The sequence below is a fragment of the Marmota flaviventris genome, chromosome 12, assembly GCF_047511675.1.
Source record: "Marmota flaviventris isolate mMarFla1 chromosome 12, mMarFla1.hap1, whole genome shotgun sequence".
Taxonomy (NCBI): Eukaryota; Metazoa; Chordata; class Mammalia; order Rodentia; family Sciuridae; genus Marmota; species Marmota flaviventris.
Window position 1 is genome coordinate 62,188,884 of NC_092509.1, and position 15,560 is coordinate 62,204,443.

The 15,560-nt window shown below is 45.2% G+C and overlaps 1 protein-coding gene across 1 annotated transcript; it reads right to left on the reverse strand.

Moving 5' to 3' along the window:
- Positions 1-257: 257 nt before the first annotated feature.
- Hlx (H2.0 like homeobox) lies at positions 258-6,392 on the reverse strand. The gene is made up of 4 exons (XM_027934711.2): positions 4,829-6,392; positions 3,857-4,036; positions 2,920-3,104; positions 258-1,089 (listed from the first exon to the last, which is right to left on the reverse strand). Exons 1-4 carry the CDS (start codon positions 5,436-5,438, stop codon positions 580-582), a joined length of 1,485 nt encoding a protein of 494 aa, XP_027790512.2. The 5' UTR covers positions 5,439-6,392; the 3' UTR covers positions 258-579.
- Between the last annotated feature and the right edge of the window lie 9,168 nt (positions 6,393-15,560).

A 15,560-nucleotide genomic window follows, 5' to 3' on the forward strand; every position in this document is an offset into this window, starting at 1 on the left:
ATTCTAGGGCCTGCTCTTTATTCTTCTCTCAGGCCATGCAAAGGGTGACCAAACCCATGTTAGCTGGTGGTTGGCACCAGCTACCTACCCACTGAATTAGGTGAATCCTCTGACTCCGGAGACAGATCTCTGCAACAAGATGTCTCTCAGGTTGAACCTCTTTTCCCCAAAAGCCCCATCCCCCCACCTAAGATCCTGGTTCAGGCCTAACATTTGGGTTAAAGATCCTTGGAGATCACCCCAGCAAGCCAAGGGCCTTTTACAAACCATGGTAAACATTTTATTTACAAGTTTAAGGCTTCTTAAGTGCAGCATGTCTTTATGCCACGATCCCTGGCGAGCAGGAACAGTTCAAACACTTCACAGTGTGGGCTGCACATGTCCAGAGAAGAGTTCCATAGGAATCTTTGGTGGGGACACACTTATGGCCTCTGGGCTCTGAGCTCTGGGCACCAAGGGGCATGGAGTGAACACTGAAGAGTAGTCTTTGCTGCATCTCTGGCCCCAGCCCAACGCCAACACAAAATCCAGCCCGTATGTAGGAGGCTGCGCGTAGAGTCCCCTGAGTCCTCCTGAAGTCTATAAGCTGCCCAGCGGGACCTGGGGAGGCTCCGGGCTTTTGGGAGCACTGCTAACTGTGGGTTGGGGTGCAGGGAGCAGCTCCGAGGTGCTACTGCCCCCGCTGCCAAGACTGCTTGCGCTCCCCGTGCTGGTGCTGGTGCTACTGAGGCTGCTAGCGCTGCCGAAGTTGAAACTGCTGCCGCCGCTACCTCCTCCACTCCCACCGCTGCTGGCCGCGATGAGGGTGCCAGCGGCCGAGGCCTTGATAACAGTTGTTTGGTGAAGAGATCGCTCAGCCCCCTCAGTCCGCTCGGTGTCGCTGGGGACCATGTCCAGAGACTCGGAGTCGCTGCTCTCACTCTCGGCCTCGCCCTCTGAGCGACTGGGGCTCCTCTCCTCCTGTTCGCCCTCGGCAGCCGGGGCTCCGCCTGGAGGCTTCTCGCCGGCCTCCTTGTCCTTATCCTTCTGTGCTTGGGCCTCCTTGGAGTGGCGCCACTTCATTCGCCGGTTCTGGAACCACACCTTCACCTGAGCGGGACAGGGAGTCAAGATGAATAACAGGCTGACTCTTGCACCTGCCAGTCACCTTCTAAGAGTAAAAGCACCTTACTAGGTGCAGTTACCAAAATCCCATATAAGCACAAGGGACCCAGAGGCAGCTAAGGACTAAAATGAGCCTAGGGATCCTGGACCACTGAACCCACTAGGTCCATTCTCAAAATGTGGCCCCCAGACCTCAGATTTGAAATGACCTAGATAGTTTGTTGAAAAGGCAGATTCCTGCAACTGGCCCTAAACCTACTAAAGCTCTCTACTCTAAATCCCTGTTTCTTGACCTCACTTGAGTCAGGACTCCTGTAAGAACCTGATTAAAGTTGTGGACTGCTGACCCAGAAAAAGGGGTATGTTCCCATGATGATACACAGAATCTCAAGTTTTTGGTGAGACAATGTTAAAATTTTTCTCTCCACAAGGTCCTATCCTGTACTATCATGATCCAAAGCAAGCCACTGCAAAAGCTATTATTTTAAAGAATAAAAGTGGGATGCAAATGAGAAAAGAGGTGCAAAGAGTTAATCCTAGCCGAGTAGGGGTATTGCCAGGCTTTGAATAAAAGAGATTTTTTTTTTTTTTTGGCATATTTTTACTCCAGAGTTGATAAGAACCCTGCCTCTGACAGGGATAAACTAATCTTTCTTGGAGATCAGAAAATGCTGGAATTAACGTGAGCAAAATGGAAGAAGAGGGTAAAAGATGGAGCAGAGAATCTATATAAATATATGATTCCCTGGGGGACCCAACCCGTCCACACAAGTTCCAGCTTCCCTTTTAAAAATAACATCCACAGCTGGTGGAAAAATGGCTGGGCTCCTCCAGTGTGTGTGTAAGGGGTGGGGGGAATGCATGCACAAGCCACGCACACTGGGGAGCCGAGTTGTGTAATGGAGAACAGAAAGATACAGAGATAAGTCAGGGGACCATCAGGGATCTAAGAAAAAGAAGGCTAACTTTGGCTTCTGCCCTGCTGGTGACAGAAGCTACTGCTGAGATAGGTGGAATGAGGTGTCTCTTCTGAAGTCAAAGCTAAAAGAAGAAGAGAAGAAAGGAAAGGAAAGGAAAGGACAGTTCTTGAATCGAAGAAAAAGAAAATTAATTCAGGTACAATAGGTTTCTTATTGTCTTGGGGGAAAAAAATTCAAGTAGGTAGAACCTGCTGAAATTCTCTTGGGCATTTTAAGAAAACCTTTCTTTCTAGACACCCCAGCCCCCACCACAGAGACATCCTACAGAGCCAAAGCCGTTAGAACTTGGACCTGTGGCCACTCTAAGCGGACCCTAGTGGAGCTAAGTAATTCCGTTTGAAATGATATTTTCACTTCCTCATAACTAGGGATTTCACAATCCAGTAGCAGCAGAGGAGGAGGAAGGGCAGAAGAAAAATAAAATTAAATTAAAAACAACAACAACAACAATCTCTTGACTTTGGGCTTTTATCTCTTCTGAAATAAACTGCCTCCTATAGCGAACTGCACTCCAGTTGAGTACATAATTATCATCTCCCGCAGTCTATTTGCTTTCTCAGTGGTTCTTTTGCCTGTTGGCCAAAATAAACACATACTGCTTGTTGACATCTTCGGGGATGAACAATTCTCCTCCTAGTTCTCCCTCACCCCTACCCCACCCTCCTCTCCTCCTGCCTCAATTTTAAAGTTCACCAAACCTCCTTTAATTCAAGACACTGTGTTTTGATTTCAAAAGGTGAGTCGGTGGGGACTGAGGGGGACTGAGGAGTTAGGACACCCGCTGCTGCCCGCCCACCCGGTAGGGCACTATGTGCTGGATCCCTGGCTGACTTACCTGTGCATCTGTGAGGCCCAACATTGCTGCCAGCTGCTTTCGGTCTGGCTTGGTCACGTACTTCTGGATCTCAAACCTTTTCTCCAGGCCTTTCCTCTGCAGGTTGGAAAAGACTGCACGCGACCAAGAACGCTTCCTCTTGTATGTCTGTGGCATGGTGTCCTTCGTGAGCACAGCATAGGGACCTACCACGGAGTCGGAGTCGGAGCAGAAGGTAAGAGAGGGAAGAGAGACAATTGCAGGCCTGTCTCACTGGGCTGCTTAAAAGTGTTTTGTATTAACAGTTGGCTCCACACACACTGAATGGCCTTTCCTAAGGAGGAATTTCACAGCTCTTAGAATGATAGTCAGAAAGCTTAAAGCAAGGGTGGAGTGGGAAAGCCAAGTAGCTTGTCAATCAACTCCAAGAAAAAAATAGTCCTAATATTTGGGCATGCAAAGAGTAGATTAAAACATCCCTGAGACATCAAAGATTTAGTGATGACACCCCTAAATTTTACTTTGTGTATGTACTCCCTCATGTGCCCACATTCAAAACCTCTTAAAAGCAGGAGTGTTTGAAGTTACCCCCCCCCCAAATGTGTGTATTTTAATAAGCAACGTCTTTTGAGGCTTCATTCACAAATCTCTCTATCCTTCAAAAAAAAAAAAAAAAAAAAAACTAGGGAAAAACCCCCACCCAGTGACCCGCCATTGCACACACCTTTTTGCCCCCCCCATCCCCTTTCCCTCCATTCTCTTCCACTCTCAGCTGTCTGAAGCAAGTGCTAGCTCTAGCTTGAGGAGAAATCTTCCTCATTTCTTTCTCCAGACTTGGTAGCCTCTCCCACCCCAAAAAAGAATTGCAACACTGTGTCTGTCGCTTGAGGAATCAGTCCTGAGATTTCTGACAGTCATATGTCCTGCGCTTGGGCCATAATTCGAATGTTTTCCGTACCTGGAAATGTGTCTTGGAATTGATGCTGAACTGAATTTCTTGGGTTGGAGCTTAAGGGACTGAGGATGGCAGAAGCCTCATTAATAGGATCTAGGGATGCGAAGAACTGGCCAGCGGAGGGTTGCAGGCCTGGAAGGTGCACTCCTGCAGGTCGTCCACCAGTTAGCAGGGATGTGAGATCTGGGAACAAGGAAAATAGTTGGTTACATAGGCAAATGCACACTCTTCAGAGATTTGTTCCTGTTCTTCCCCACTCCCTGGATTCACAGGAGCAAGTCCAGAGAGACCCCTCTCTCCATGAGGAAACCTTCCCTCCCCACCACAGTCCCCAAAGAGCAATGCTGGGAATGTTACTGTGTGTCCCTCATGTCCACACCCACATATATGGCTTTCCATGAAAACAGCCTTAAGGAAGTCACTTTCAGGAGACTTCCAGAAATTTTACAGACCCCAAATCTCCATCCCCACTCAGCTGTCTACCCTCAAGGGTCAATTTTATTTATCTACATTTTTGGGTAGAATATTATGAGAAATCAGATAAATGAATTAGTGTGTGTGTGTGTGTGTGTGTGTGTGTGTGTGTGTGTTGCTGGGGATAAAATCAGATAAATGGAAAGGAAAGCTGTTCCCCAACAAGGCTCTCCTAGACAGAAAAAAAAATATATAGTTCTCTCTCTAAATATGGTTCATAAGACAAAGTATAGTAATTTTTGCAAACATTTACACTGACCGTTATATGAATATTCATTCTGTATCTTGTGATTTTGAAGCATCCCAGGCATATTTTTTTAAATCAGAGAGTAGGTGAATTTTAGACTTAATATTCTGTAATTTTCTTATGATTCGTTTTCTTCTCCCCTATTTTACTGAGTTGTCCTTAATTATAAACACACTGAACCACACCTCCTCCAAAACCCGCCTGAGGCCTTGGGAGTGATCATCGAGGCCTGAAGTCTTCCACCAAAGACCTACCTCTCAGCGTGTTGCCTTCTTTGACTTTTGGGTCAAATTCTGCAGACAAAATACGGTCAATTCCAAATTTGAGGTCTTTGCTGGAGGGAGCCGGTGTCGAGCCACTATGGTGCGGGATCACACGGGTCCCCGAGGCCGAGGTCTGCAAGGAGCCGGCCCGGGTCGGAGGTGCGGGCTGTTGCTGTTGCGGCTGTTGCTGAGGTTGTTGCTGAGGTTGTTGTTGCTGCTGCTGCTGCTGTGGGTGATGGTGGTGGTAGGCAGCTGAAAGTGGAGACAGCCTCTGCGGGAAGCCAGCCGGGACTTCGGAGGGCGCCACCACCGGGGTGGGACGGAGCGGGGATCTGGCGGCAGCTTGAAAGGAGGCGTGCGGGTGAACCGAGCCCAAGTGCGCGGTTAGGGCGGCAGCTGAAGCCCCCACCAGTCCCTCTGGAGCCGTCCCTGGATCCCCCACGCCGGCGTGTAGGATGTCTGCGATGCAGAAGGAGGGTTTCTTGACAGCGGCAGGGTCCAGGGGGAAGGAGCAGCCACCCGGGCCGGCCGAGGAGCAGTAAGCGGCCGACCAGAGGCTAAAATTGGAGGCATAAAACGGAGCCAGCCCGGCCGCGAACATACTAGCCGGGTGAGCCGCGCGGCGGCCGCGGTCGGGCCTGACCCAGTGAGTGGGTGAATGGGTGGGTGCGCGGGGAGGGGCGGCGGCCCCGGGGAGGACGATCCGCTTTCGCTTCTCCGCCCGCCCTGAAGAAGAGAGGCCGGGAGCCCTAGCGCCTCGGACGGAGGAGGCGGGGGCCAGATTTTGGCCGGTCACCGTCTCGGCCCCTGGTCTTATGTCAAAGACGGCGCGGCGCCGGCGCTCCTCGCGGGACAGAGGCGAACACTGAGCGCTGGAGCCACTACTAGGCGGGAGGGGACCGCGGCTCCGTACACGCGGGAGAAGCCGGGAGACAGGGGCCGGTGACCGAAAGAAAAACCCGAACAGCTAAGCCTAAGAGCTAAATTTAAAACAACAAAAATAATCCGTTAGTTTAAAAAAAAAAAGTATTAAGAGGAGGGGGGGGGAACAACAAAAAAAATCTCCTCTCTAAAAACTCCCCAAGTTTTGGCAGGAGCTTTCGAGTCAGACCCGGGGTAGGACCTCGATCCAAGAGCTCATTGGCTATCCCCGTAACCAATGGGATACAGGCGTGGAAGGGAATTGGGAAAGAGGGGGCGTGGCCAGACCTCAGCCACGCCCCCGGCCACGCCAAAGTGTTTTCTGCGGCCGCGTGGGCTGAGCAGGGTCCTGCTAGTCCCTCAGCTGCGTAGAGGCTGGGCGGCGGCTCCAGCGGCAACTAATTTTAACTTCTGCAGCCCTGACCGCCACCGGGCGAGGAGAGTTAATAACTGGAGCGCTCGACCGCCTGCCCAGAAGGGGGAGAGCTGGTTCTCCTGCACTTTATCCGGTGCACAGCGTGTCTCCCGGTGGAGAACTGAGAGAACTGGCGGTCCCTTGGATCCCCCCCCCCTTTTTTTCTCACTCTTCTCGGATTTTTTTCCTTCACTTAGTTTTTATCCCAACAGCCATCTTTCCTGGGCCTCTGCCTGGATGCTGCGGCTCTGAGTCTCGGCCCAACTCACCAAAGTGTCCGCCTCGCTGCCTCCGGGGAGTCCTCAGAGAAACCAGGAGGAGGGGAGGCCGCGAATTAGTTTTATTTTGAACTGTCACACTAATGACAACCTGAACTAGTGACTTTTCAAACAAAATAAGATGGATGGCTCCGAATGACTCCCTTAGACACAGCCAAAGCTTCCCCGGAGCCTGAGACAACAGCCGACCTCCGAAACCCGGGAGTACAGCAAGCACGTCCCCTCCTCTGCTGTACCTTGTAGGAAATGCCACCCTCCCTTCACCGCCACATCCTCGGGTCACGTGGGGTGTGTTGTTTTGCAAGTGCCCTCCAGAGCAGATTTCCTAGGGGTTAAATTCTACTTTCAATTCAGGGACAGTTTCTCCCAAGATCCCCTTTAGCCTGGTCGCAGGAGGAGCTGCAGTGGTGGCCAACGCCTTTGATTCGCGCTTTGGGTCTTAGAACGCAGGGTGGTAGAAGTAGGGGGAGGGTTTCTGCAACATCAACATCTCTATTTTAAGAATTCGTTCTCGTTTAAATTATAGTCAGAATGGATTTCCCCACCCCTCTCCCAAACAAACCACAGGCCACCCAGATGAGCTGTTCTTGCACATTTTCAGGAAGAAAATAAAATAATAACAATAATGAAACCACGAAATCTTTTGTTTTCGATTGTCCTAATAAACATCTCTTAACAAAGGTCCTTTGGCATTTTTATTTTCTTTAAAACACAAAATGAAGCCCCAAATACAAGTGAACTTGCCATTCCTATCTCAAATTCAGAATTTGCGTGGTCATTAATTTCTAGTAGCTTCTACCCCTTTCACAGAGGCTGTCACTTCAAGCTTTAGACTTTCTCCTGAAAAGTAATCAATAACTAGTCACTTGCTATCTAACATACTAACATTCATTTCATATTTCTTTCACTTTTTCTTCGTCTCCCCTCCCCTCTTCACTCTCTTATTAAAGGGTTTTCTTGCCCTGCTGTTTCACAGAGAGGTCCGAGGTGATATTTCCACAAAGGAGGAGTGTGGTCAGTTGAGGGCAGTGGCAGCTGAAGCGAGAGAGCCAAAAAGTCCTGTCTGGCGGGGGGTAAAGAAGTAACTAGTACTTAGGCCGTTGGAGGCCTTGGCCAAGGGTTCTGGTGTGCTCTGGTTAGGAGGAGAGCTTTTCTGCAGTTTCACAGGTCCCAGGGAAAGTCACTAGCCAATGTATGTAGGGGTGGCCCTGAGCCCTCTCCTCTCTTTTCTAGTGCCACTTCCAATTCGGTTGCTCTTCCAGTGTGACTGTAAATTTTCACACCGTGGCCTAAGCCCAAACTTTGAGCTTTTCTAAAAGAAATCCATTTATGTTTTACCCCAAGCGGCACCATACCTTCACCTCCTCGTCTTGAAGTAAGACTCCCCGCCCCTTTTCACACTTTCCAAATCTTGAAACCCTCCCGGGGCGAGCTCGGGATGCAGACTCGGGAAAACACACGCCCTCATGTTCCCTGCGCGGTCCATGACCCGCAAAAGCCCTGCTTCTAGACTTGAAGCGCTGGCAAACGCCGCAAAAGAGAGGACGGGAGGGCTGGTTTCCCGACCGACTCCTCGTCCCGCCGCGCGCCTCTTTCTCTGCAAGGTCCGCGGCAGTGTAGCAAATTGCAACTTCGCCCGTGCGCCTCTCTGCTCTCCCAGGCCTTCCGCCTCACTACAACCGCATCAGCGCCACCCAGGGCCTACCACGAGCTCCCAGAGGCAAAGGCGAAAAGGAAGCTTGGGGGCGATCCCCACCACCCATTCCCCAATCCCAAGCCTCGCCCGGATAGGCCTCTCGCCCAGGTCTGAGCCCTTAGATTCTTTCCTCTTGCCTGTTCCCTACCCCTCCGAACCAAGAAAGCAGCAGGAAGCCCAGGACTCGCCTGAGTTCAGGTCATCTCCTGTTTTTTGATGGGCTCAAACTCGGACTAAATGAGCGGATGTGCCTGCGAGATTGGTCTCAAAATAGAAGCAGCCTTAGTATTTTAGGATACTGCAGAAATCCTTATTTCTTCCGGAGAAAAACTCTATAATGACTCCTAGCACTTCCCCTTTCAATATTTGTGCAACTTTATCTCCACCGGCAAGTTGCTCGGGTGACGCAAATCCGCCCTTGTGTATTACAACTACCAAAATAAATGCGCGGAAATCAATTCCCTTCTAGCAATGAAAATATAAATATACAGCCGCGACTTTCCCCTTTAATCTTTGCTTTCCGAGCGGCTCCGGGCTGTGGCAAAATGAACTGGCCCAGATCTATTTGAGAGGGGTAGAGAGGCAAAGGCTCCCCGGGGCCTGGTAACTGCGAGGAAAAGAAAAGGGCCCGGTTAAACCCACTTAACTTGAACTTGGTCCATGCAGCCTGAACCCACATGGGGCCGCATTTTTTTTTTTTTTTAAGATGTCGCATTTTAGCGAGGATTTCTGATCATTTCTGACTGTTGTCTCTAAACTTGCAGCTTTCCTCTTTTCTCCTCCTGGGTAGACAGAGCCAAAGACTATTTTGTACTGAAATGGACAAAGTCAAAGAAGGTCCCGTTTGTAATTTAACAACATGGTTTACAGGGATTTAGAAATGAAAGGCAGAGACCTGAATCAGGGGCTTATGCAATAAGTTAGGCAAGCCATGGGTCTCATCATCCATTGATTCTCCCTGGTCTTCAGAGCCTTCATACTTAAATCACCAGTGCAAATTTTTTTTTTTTGTCCTAGCCCCAGGAACATAAAAAAAAAAAAATCAATGAAAGTGAATGCTGGATTTTGTTTATTACAGGAGTGCAAGGTAATTCTGGATGGGTTTAAACTGGCCAGCTCTGCCATCTGCTTTTTAAAAATGTTTTCTTGCAAGGTGGTTGCTCTGTACACTTGGATTACCACCCCACCTTAAATTTAAATATTACTTAAAATATGGAGTCTACTTGTTTCAAAAAAAGAGATGGAAGTAAATATTCCCAGTCAAAAAGAAAAGGAAACACAGCTTACTTGGCTATTTAAGAATCTCGGAGATTTGTAGCATGTAGGAATCTGTGTACATTTTGCCTGTCATTCTGTCAGCTGAAGATTTATAGACCACTGGGCCCTTCATTGACATTTAGTGGTGGATACAGGATTTGTGTTCTTTGTGGGTTCTAGATACTAGGATTTAGAATTCTAGGGACCTGCAATAAACACCACACACACACACACACACACACACACACACTGCTTGGATTTTTCTATTTTTCTAGGCCTCTACTCTTTTCCTCAAGACTTTAAAGTACCTACAATAGATCTATTGTGACATGGCACATTATAACGTAAGTGCACATGTATTTGTGATAATTTCATATTCCCACAAGATAAAATATGAAAGATCATCTATAGCATGTACAAAATTGAATACTTTATTCCATAGGCTACTATTTGGTTGCTGGAAACTGCTTTCCTGCTCCCAATGCATTAGCCATATACTTTGGAGAAGTTGGATTTGTTGCCCGAACTAACTCCAGGTTTAAAAATATATATATTCAAAACAACCCCAGATTTCAGAGGGAGAGATGAAAGTTACTCCCAAAACAATACTTCTCTAAACAAATAAAGCAAAGAGAATTGAGACAAGTTTTCCAAGCTGGAGCACAGGTCTGAGGGCAGAGGAGGGACTCAACTCAGAACAGAAGACCAGAATGGGGAGAGATCTTCTGAGGATTAAGGATCCTGGAGTCAATGAGAAGGACTTTGTAGATAAAGTCCAAAGGTTGTCCCTATTTCAGTGGATCCAATGTGCCCACTCACACCACACCAGAATTAGGATAGCCTTGGAATGCACGGCAGAATCTTGTCAGTTCTGTCCCAGTGCACCAGGCCTGAGCACAGCCTCCCTCCCAAGTGAGCACTGGAGTAAGGAAAGTTGGTTCTCTGCTGACACCTGCTGGACTATCTCCACACTGTTTTCTGATGGTGCCCACCCTGTACCAGCGACATTGTTGTTATGAAAGCTGACTCTTCCTTTTGCAAAAATGCAGGTTTCTAAAATTGGCTTTGACCAAGAGCCATTTCCTTCCATATTGCCAACAATATGGAAATATGCTATGTGTTAATATATTATGTGCTCATCCTTCACTATTAATGTTGTATGTTTTACAGATCTCAAGGCCAGTTCTCATTTTATTATCTCACTTATTCTTCAAAATAACCACTTGTAAGGATACAGAGGAGAAATTATTTTGGGTTTAGGAAGTAGATCCTCAGAGAGGTTAAGTGGCTTGCCCAAAGGTACATAGTTAGGAAATGGTGTTGCACAGGGCAGAGGCTAGGTTTTCTGACTCACTGGCCAGTGCTATGCCACCAGGTCAATTTCTTTAGAGGAAGCAGTTTATTCAGAGAAAGAACTCTGCCCTCAATCAGAATGCACACTGGTTTTAACCAATGGTATGGAGATTGTTGTAGACAGAGAAATAATAATAATAATTCCTCCTCCTCCTCCTCCTCCTCCTCCTCCTCCTCCTCCTCCTCCTCCTCCTCCTTCTCCTCCTCCTTAATTAAAACATACAACACTATTAAGCAAAGCCAGATTGGTGGCCACACAATTAATATATGATCAGAGGTTTAGGAAAACTCTTGGCTATAGAGTCTCTCTCTTCAACCACTATAGAAAGCAATGTAGAGACTCCTCAAGAAATTAGGAATGGAACCACCATGTGACCAGCTATCCAACTCTTCAATTTAAAAGAACTAAAATCAGCATATATAGTGATAGAGCCACTTCAATGTTTATAGCAGCACAATTCACAATAGCCAAATCATGGAATCAACCTAGATACCCATCAACAGGTGAATGGACCAAGAAAATGTGGTATATATACACATATATATGTGTATAAAGAAGCCATAAAGAAGACTCAAATTATGGCATTTGATGGGGAATGGATGCAAATGGAGGAAATCTTGTTAAAGTGAATTAAGCCACAGTCAAAAAAGCAAAAGCTGGATGTTTTCTTTTGTATGTGGAAGTTAGAGCAAAATAAGGGAAAGAATGTGGCAGGGAAGGAGATTGGATATTATAAAGACATAAGGTTGATCAGTAGAGTATAAAGAGGAGAATGAGAGGGAGGGAGGACAGAAGGGAAAGGAGTAGAAATATGGAATGAATTTAACAAAGCACATCATATACATATATAAATGTAAAAATTTCACATATGTATATATACATATATACAGAATACCAATCAAAAATAAATAAAGGAGTGAAAGAAAGATCAATAGAGGAGAGAGGATAGGAGGAGGGAAAGGAAAGATTGAAATAGGGATTGAAATCAAATTTCATAAATGTATGATTTTGTCAAAATTAACCCAAATACTATGTATAATTATGATGCTCTAATTTTTTAAAAAATAATTTCTCCCCCCCCACCACAAGTGCTTGCATGTGCATGCTCCCCCCACCAACTAACTCACTCTCTCTCTCTCTCTCTCTCTCTCTCTCTCTCACACACACACACACACACACACACACACACATATGGAATGAAACCCAGGACCTCGTGCATTCTAGGTAACCACTCTACAACTGAGCTACACTCCCAGCCCCTCTTCCCTTTCTTTCAGAATATATAAAATTATACTCCAGAAGAATTCTTTTTTGAGATGAGGCACTGTGCCATGGTTTTGTTTACCTGACCGTTTTTCTTGGGCAAATACCTGAGGCAAGGGAAGAGGGAAAAGATTTCTATCTTCTAAGGAAGTTCTGAACATAAGGGGACAAGTCTTTTGGGGGTACACAGGCAGCACTGTGGGGCCCTTAGTGGATGGTCTCTTTGCAGGGCACCGAAGAAGGAGATTGAAGGATGATGGCACTTTAGAGTTTTTCAAAGTTCTGGCTTCTTAATCCACAATTACTCTAAACGATGAGAGGGGAGCAAAGATGTTTACCCTAAACCCTGTGGCTCTTCTATTCATGTTGGCCAGCACTGAATAGTCTTGTAGGATATAACTGCCTTCCAACAACACAAGAAAAATAGTCTTTCACTTTTGAACCTCATATTTCACAGCCTAGGTGCATATTACTCTTAGGTATTAAAATGTCCATAATATTTGTCTTCATGGGTCTTGAAAGAGAATCAAAGTTGTAAAGAAGTAGAAGGGCAGACCCAGTGTCACAAAAGGCTTCAGTTTAGCCAGATGCAATGGTACATTCCTGTAACCCCAGCTACTCAGGAGGCTGAGGCAGGAGGACGGCAAAGCTCAAGGCTAGCCTGAGACACTGCTTCAAAATAAAATAAAAAGGAGTGGAAGAGTAGCTTAGTGGTTGAATGCTTGCCTAGCAGGTATGAGACCCATGGTTCAATCTCCAGCACTGGAAAGTAGAGGGAAAAAAAGCCTTCATAGCACTGAATCAGTGTTCCGTGCCTGGTTACAAAACTGTACCCAAGAGAGATGAGGACGGCTTCAACTAAAGCAGGGGAGGTGGATATGAATGGAAATGAGGAAAAGAATTTGAGATATTCAGAAAGTAAATTGACAGGATATTCAGTGGGTTCATTTTGAGAAAATCATACATTCAAGTCTGTATGTATAGAAAAACCATAATCATATGAATCATATCAATCCTTAACCAGTCCCTATTAGAGAACTCACAGTGTTGAATATGTATACATAGTACGCCCACTTATATGCAGTTCTGCGTTCCAAAGTTCCAGTTATCCACCATCAACCACTGTCCAAAAATATGAAAGGGGAGATTCCAGTAATACACAGTTCATGAATTTTATTTGTGAGCTATTCTAAGTAGCACGATTAAATCTCACATTGTCCAACTCCATCTTGCCTGGGATGTGAATTATCCATGCTATTTAGACAATCTGTCTTTTAGTCATTCAATCCCGGTTAAAAGATGGACTGTTGCAGAATCATAGTGTTTGTGCGACCAGCACATACAGAGAGATACGTAGTAACTTAACACTATGTCACAGTACTTACATCAGTCACCTCACTTCTCATCAAGTAGGCATTGTATCATCTCATGTCAGCACAGGAAGAAGGATGAGGTCAGTACAATAGATATTTTGAGAGACAGACTTTATTCACATAACTTTATTACAGTATATTGTTATAATTGTTCTATTTTATTAGTTATTGTTGTTAGTCTCTTATTGTCCCTCATTTATAAATTAAACCTTAATGTTTAATTTATAGAAAAACCATAATATACGTAGGGTTTACCACCATCCATTGTTTTAGATATCCCCTCGGGGTCATGGAACTTATCCCCCATGAGTAATGGGAGACTGCTGTAACTATATTGTCATAAATTTGTAGGTGGATCACCTTATAACATAACACTCAACATTTGACCCACTTTGTTTTTAACTCAGTGGTTCTTCAACATCTACAAAGGTTTTTTGTTTTGTTTTTTTAATACACAACAGCAGTGGAATGCATTTCAATTCTTATTACACATATAGGGCACAATTTTCATATCTCTGTATATAAAGTATGATCACGCCAATTTATGCCTTTATACATGTACCTTGTTGTTGTTTTTTTGTATTACAATTCTTAATACACATATATACCACAATTTTTCATATCTCTGTATGTAAAGTATGTTGACACCCAATTCAAGTCTTCATACAGGTACTTTGTATAATGATGTCATCACATTTCACCATCCTTGCTGATCCCCTGTCCCCTCCCTTTCCCTTCCATCCCTCTTCCCTATCTATAATTCATCTATTCCTCCCATGCTCTCCCTCCCTATCCCACTATGAGTCAACATCCTTATATCAGAGAAAACATTTGTTTTGGGGGGATTGGCTGACTTCACTTAGCATTATCTTCTCAACGCCATCCATTTACCTGAAAATGCCATGATTTTGTTCTTTTTTAATGCTGAGTAAAATTCCATTGTGTATATATGCCACATTTTTTTTATCCATTCATCTACTGAAGGACATCTAGGTTGACTCCACAGTTTAGCTATTGTTAATTGTGCTGCTATAAACATTGATGTGGCTGTGTCCCTGTAGTATGCTGTTTTTAAGTCCTTTGGGGTATAGTCCGAGGAGAGAAATAGCTGGGTCAATTTTGTTTCATGAATTCTAACATTTCAAATGAGATCTTCTGTTGCTTCTCATCTTCATGTGAGCAGGAGATAACTAAAACCTTAGGCTGGCACTCACAGGTTTCCTTGGCGTGTAAAACATAGTGAATGGTTGACAACGATTCATGTGATTCAAGTCTAGAGTCAGGAAAAGGGGATTTGGTATTACAAATCCACATGAATGATTCCTTGATTATCATTGTATCTAGCCACCCACTCAAAATTTACTTGTCTCTCTTGTCCATCAAGTTCCACATCTCCCAAACTTGGAGCATGTATGCTGTTAAGCTTTCTGTAGACATTATCTCACTCGATTCTTAAAATCAAGCCCAGGAAGGAGCTATCCTTAGTATTTCCATTTCATGTGGGGAAAGGGAAGTTTAGGATGATTAAGTAATTTTCCAAAGATCACAGTAAGTAGTGCACATTTCATTTGAACATACATTTTTGACCACACACCTTCTTGTTCATTGTTGATGTAAATTTGATGTGTCAATCTGACTGGACCATGGAATGCCCAGATATTTTGTTAAACATTATTCTGAGTATGTCTATAGGGGTGTTTTTGCACAAGATTAATATTTGAATCATTGACTAAGTGAAGCATACTGCACTTCCCAGGGTGGATGGGCTTTATGTCATCTTTTGGAGACCTGACTAAAATAAAAATCTATATGAGCGAGAGTTCACCCTCTCTGCCTGATGGTTTTCAAGTTGGGATGTTGGTCTTTTCCCGCACTCAGACTGGAACTTATACCATTGGTTCTCTTGATTCTCAGGTCTTCAACTATAACACCAGCTCTCTTCCCCAGTTCCAGGTGGAAGGTCATAACACTCACTGGCCTCCATAATTGCATGAGCCAATTAAATAGATAGATAGATAGATAGATAGATAGATAGATAGATAGATAGATACTATGGATGGATGAATGGATGATGGATAGATAGATAGATTATTAATTCTGTTTCTCTAAAGAACCCTAACTAATATGCACATTTCTTCTCCAGTCTTTCCTTGTTTTTCTTCTTTC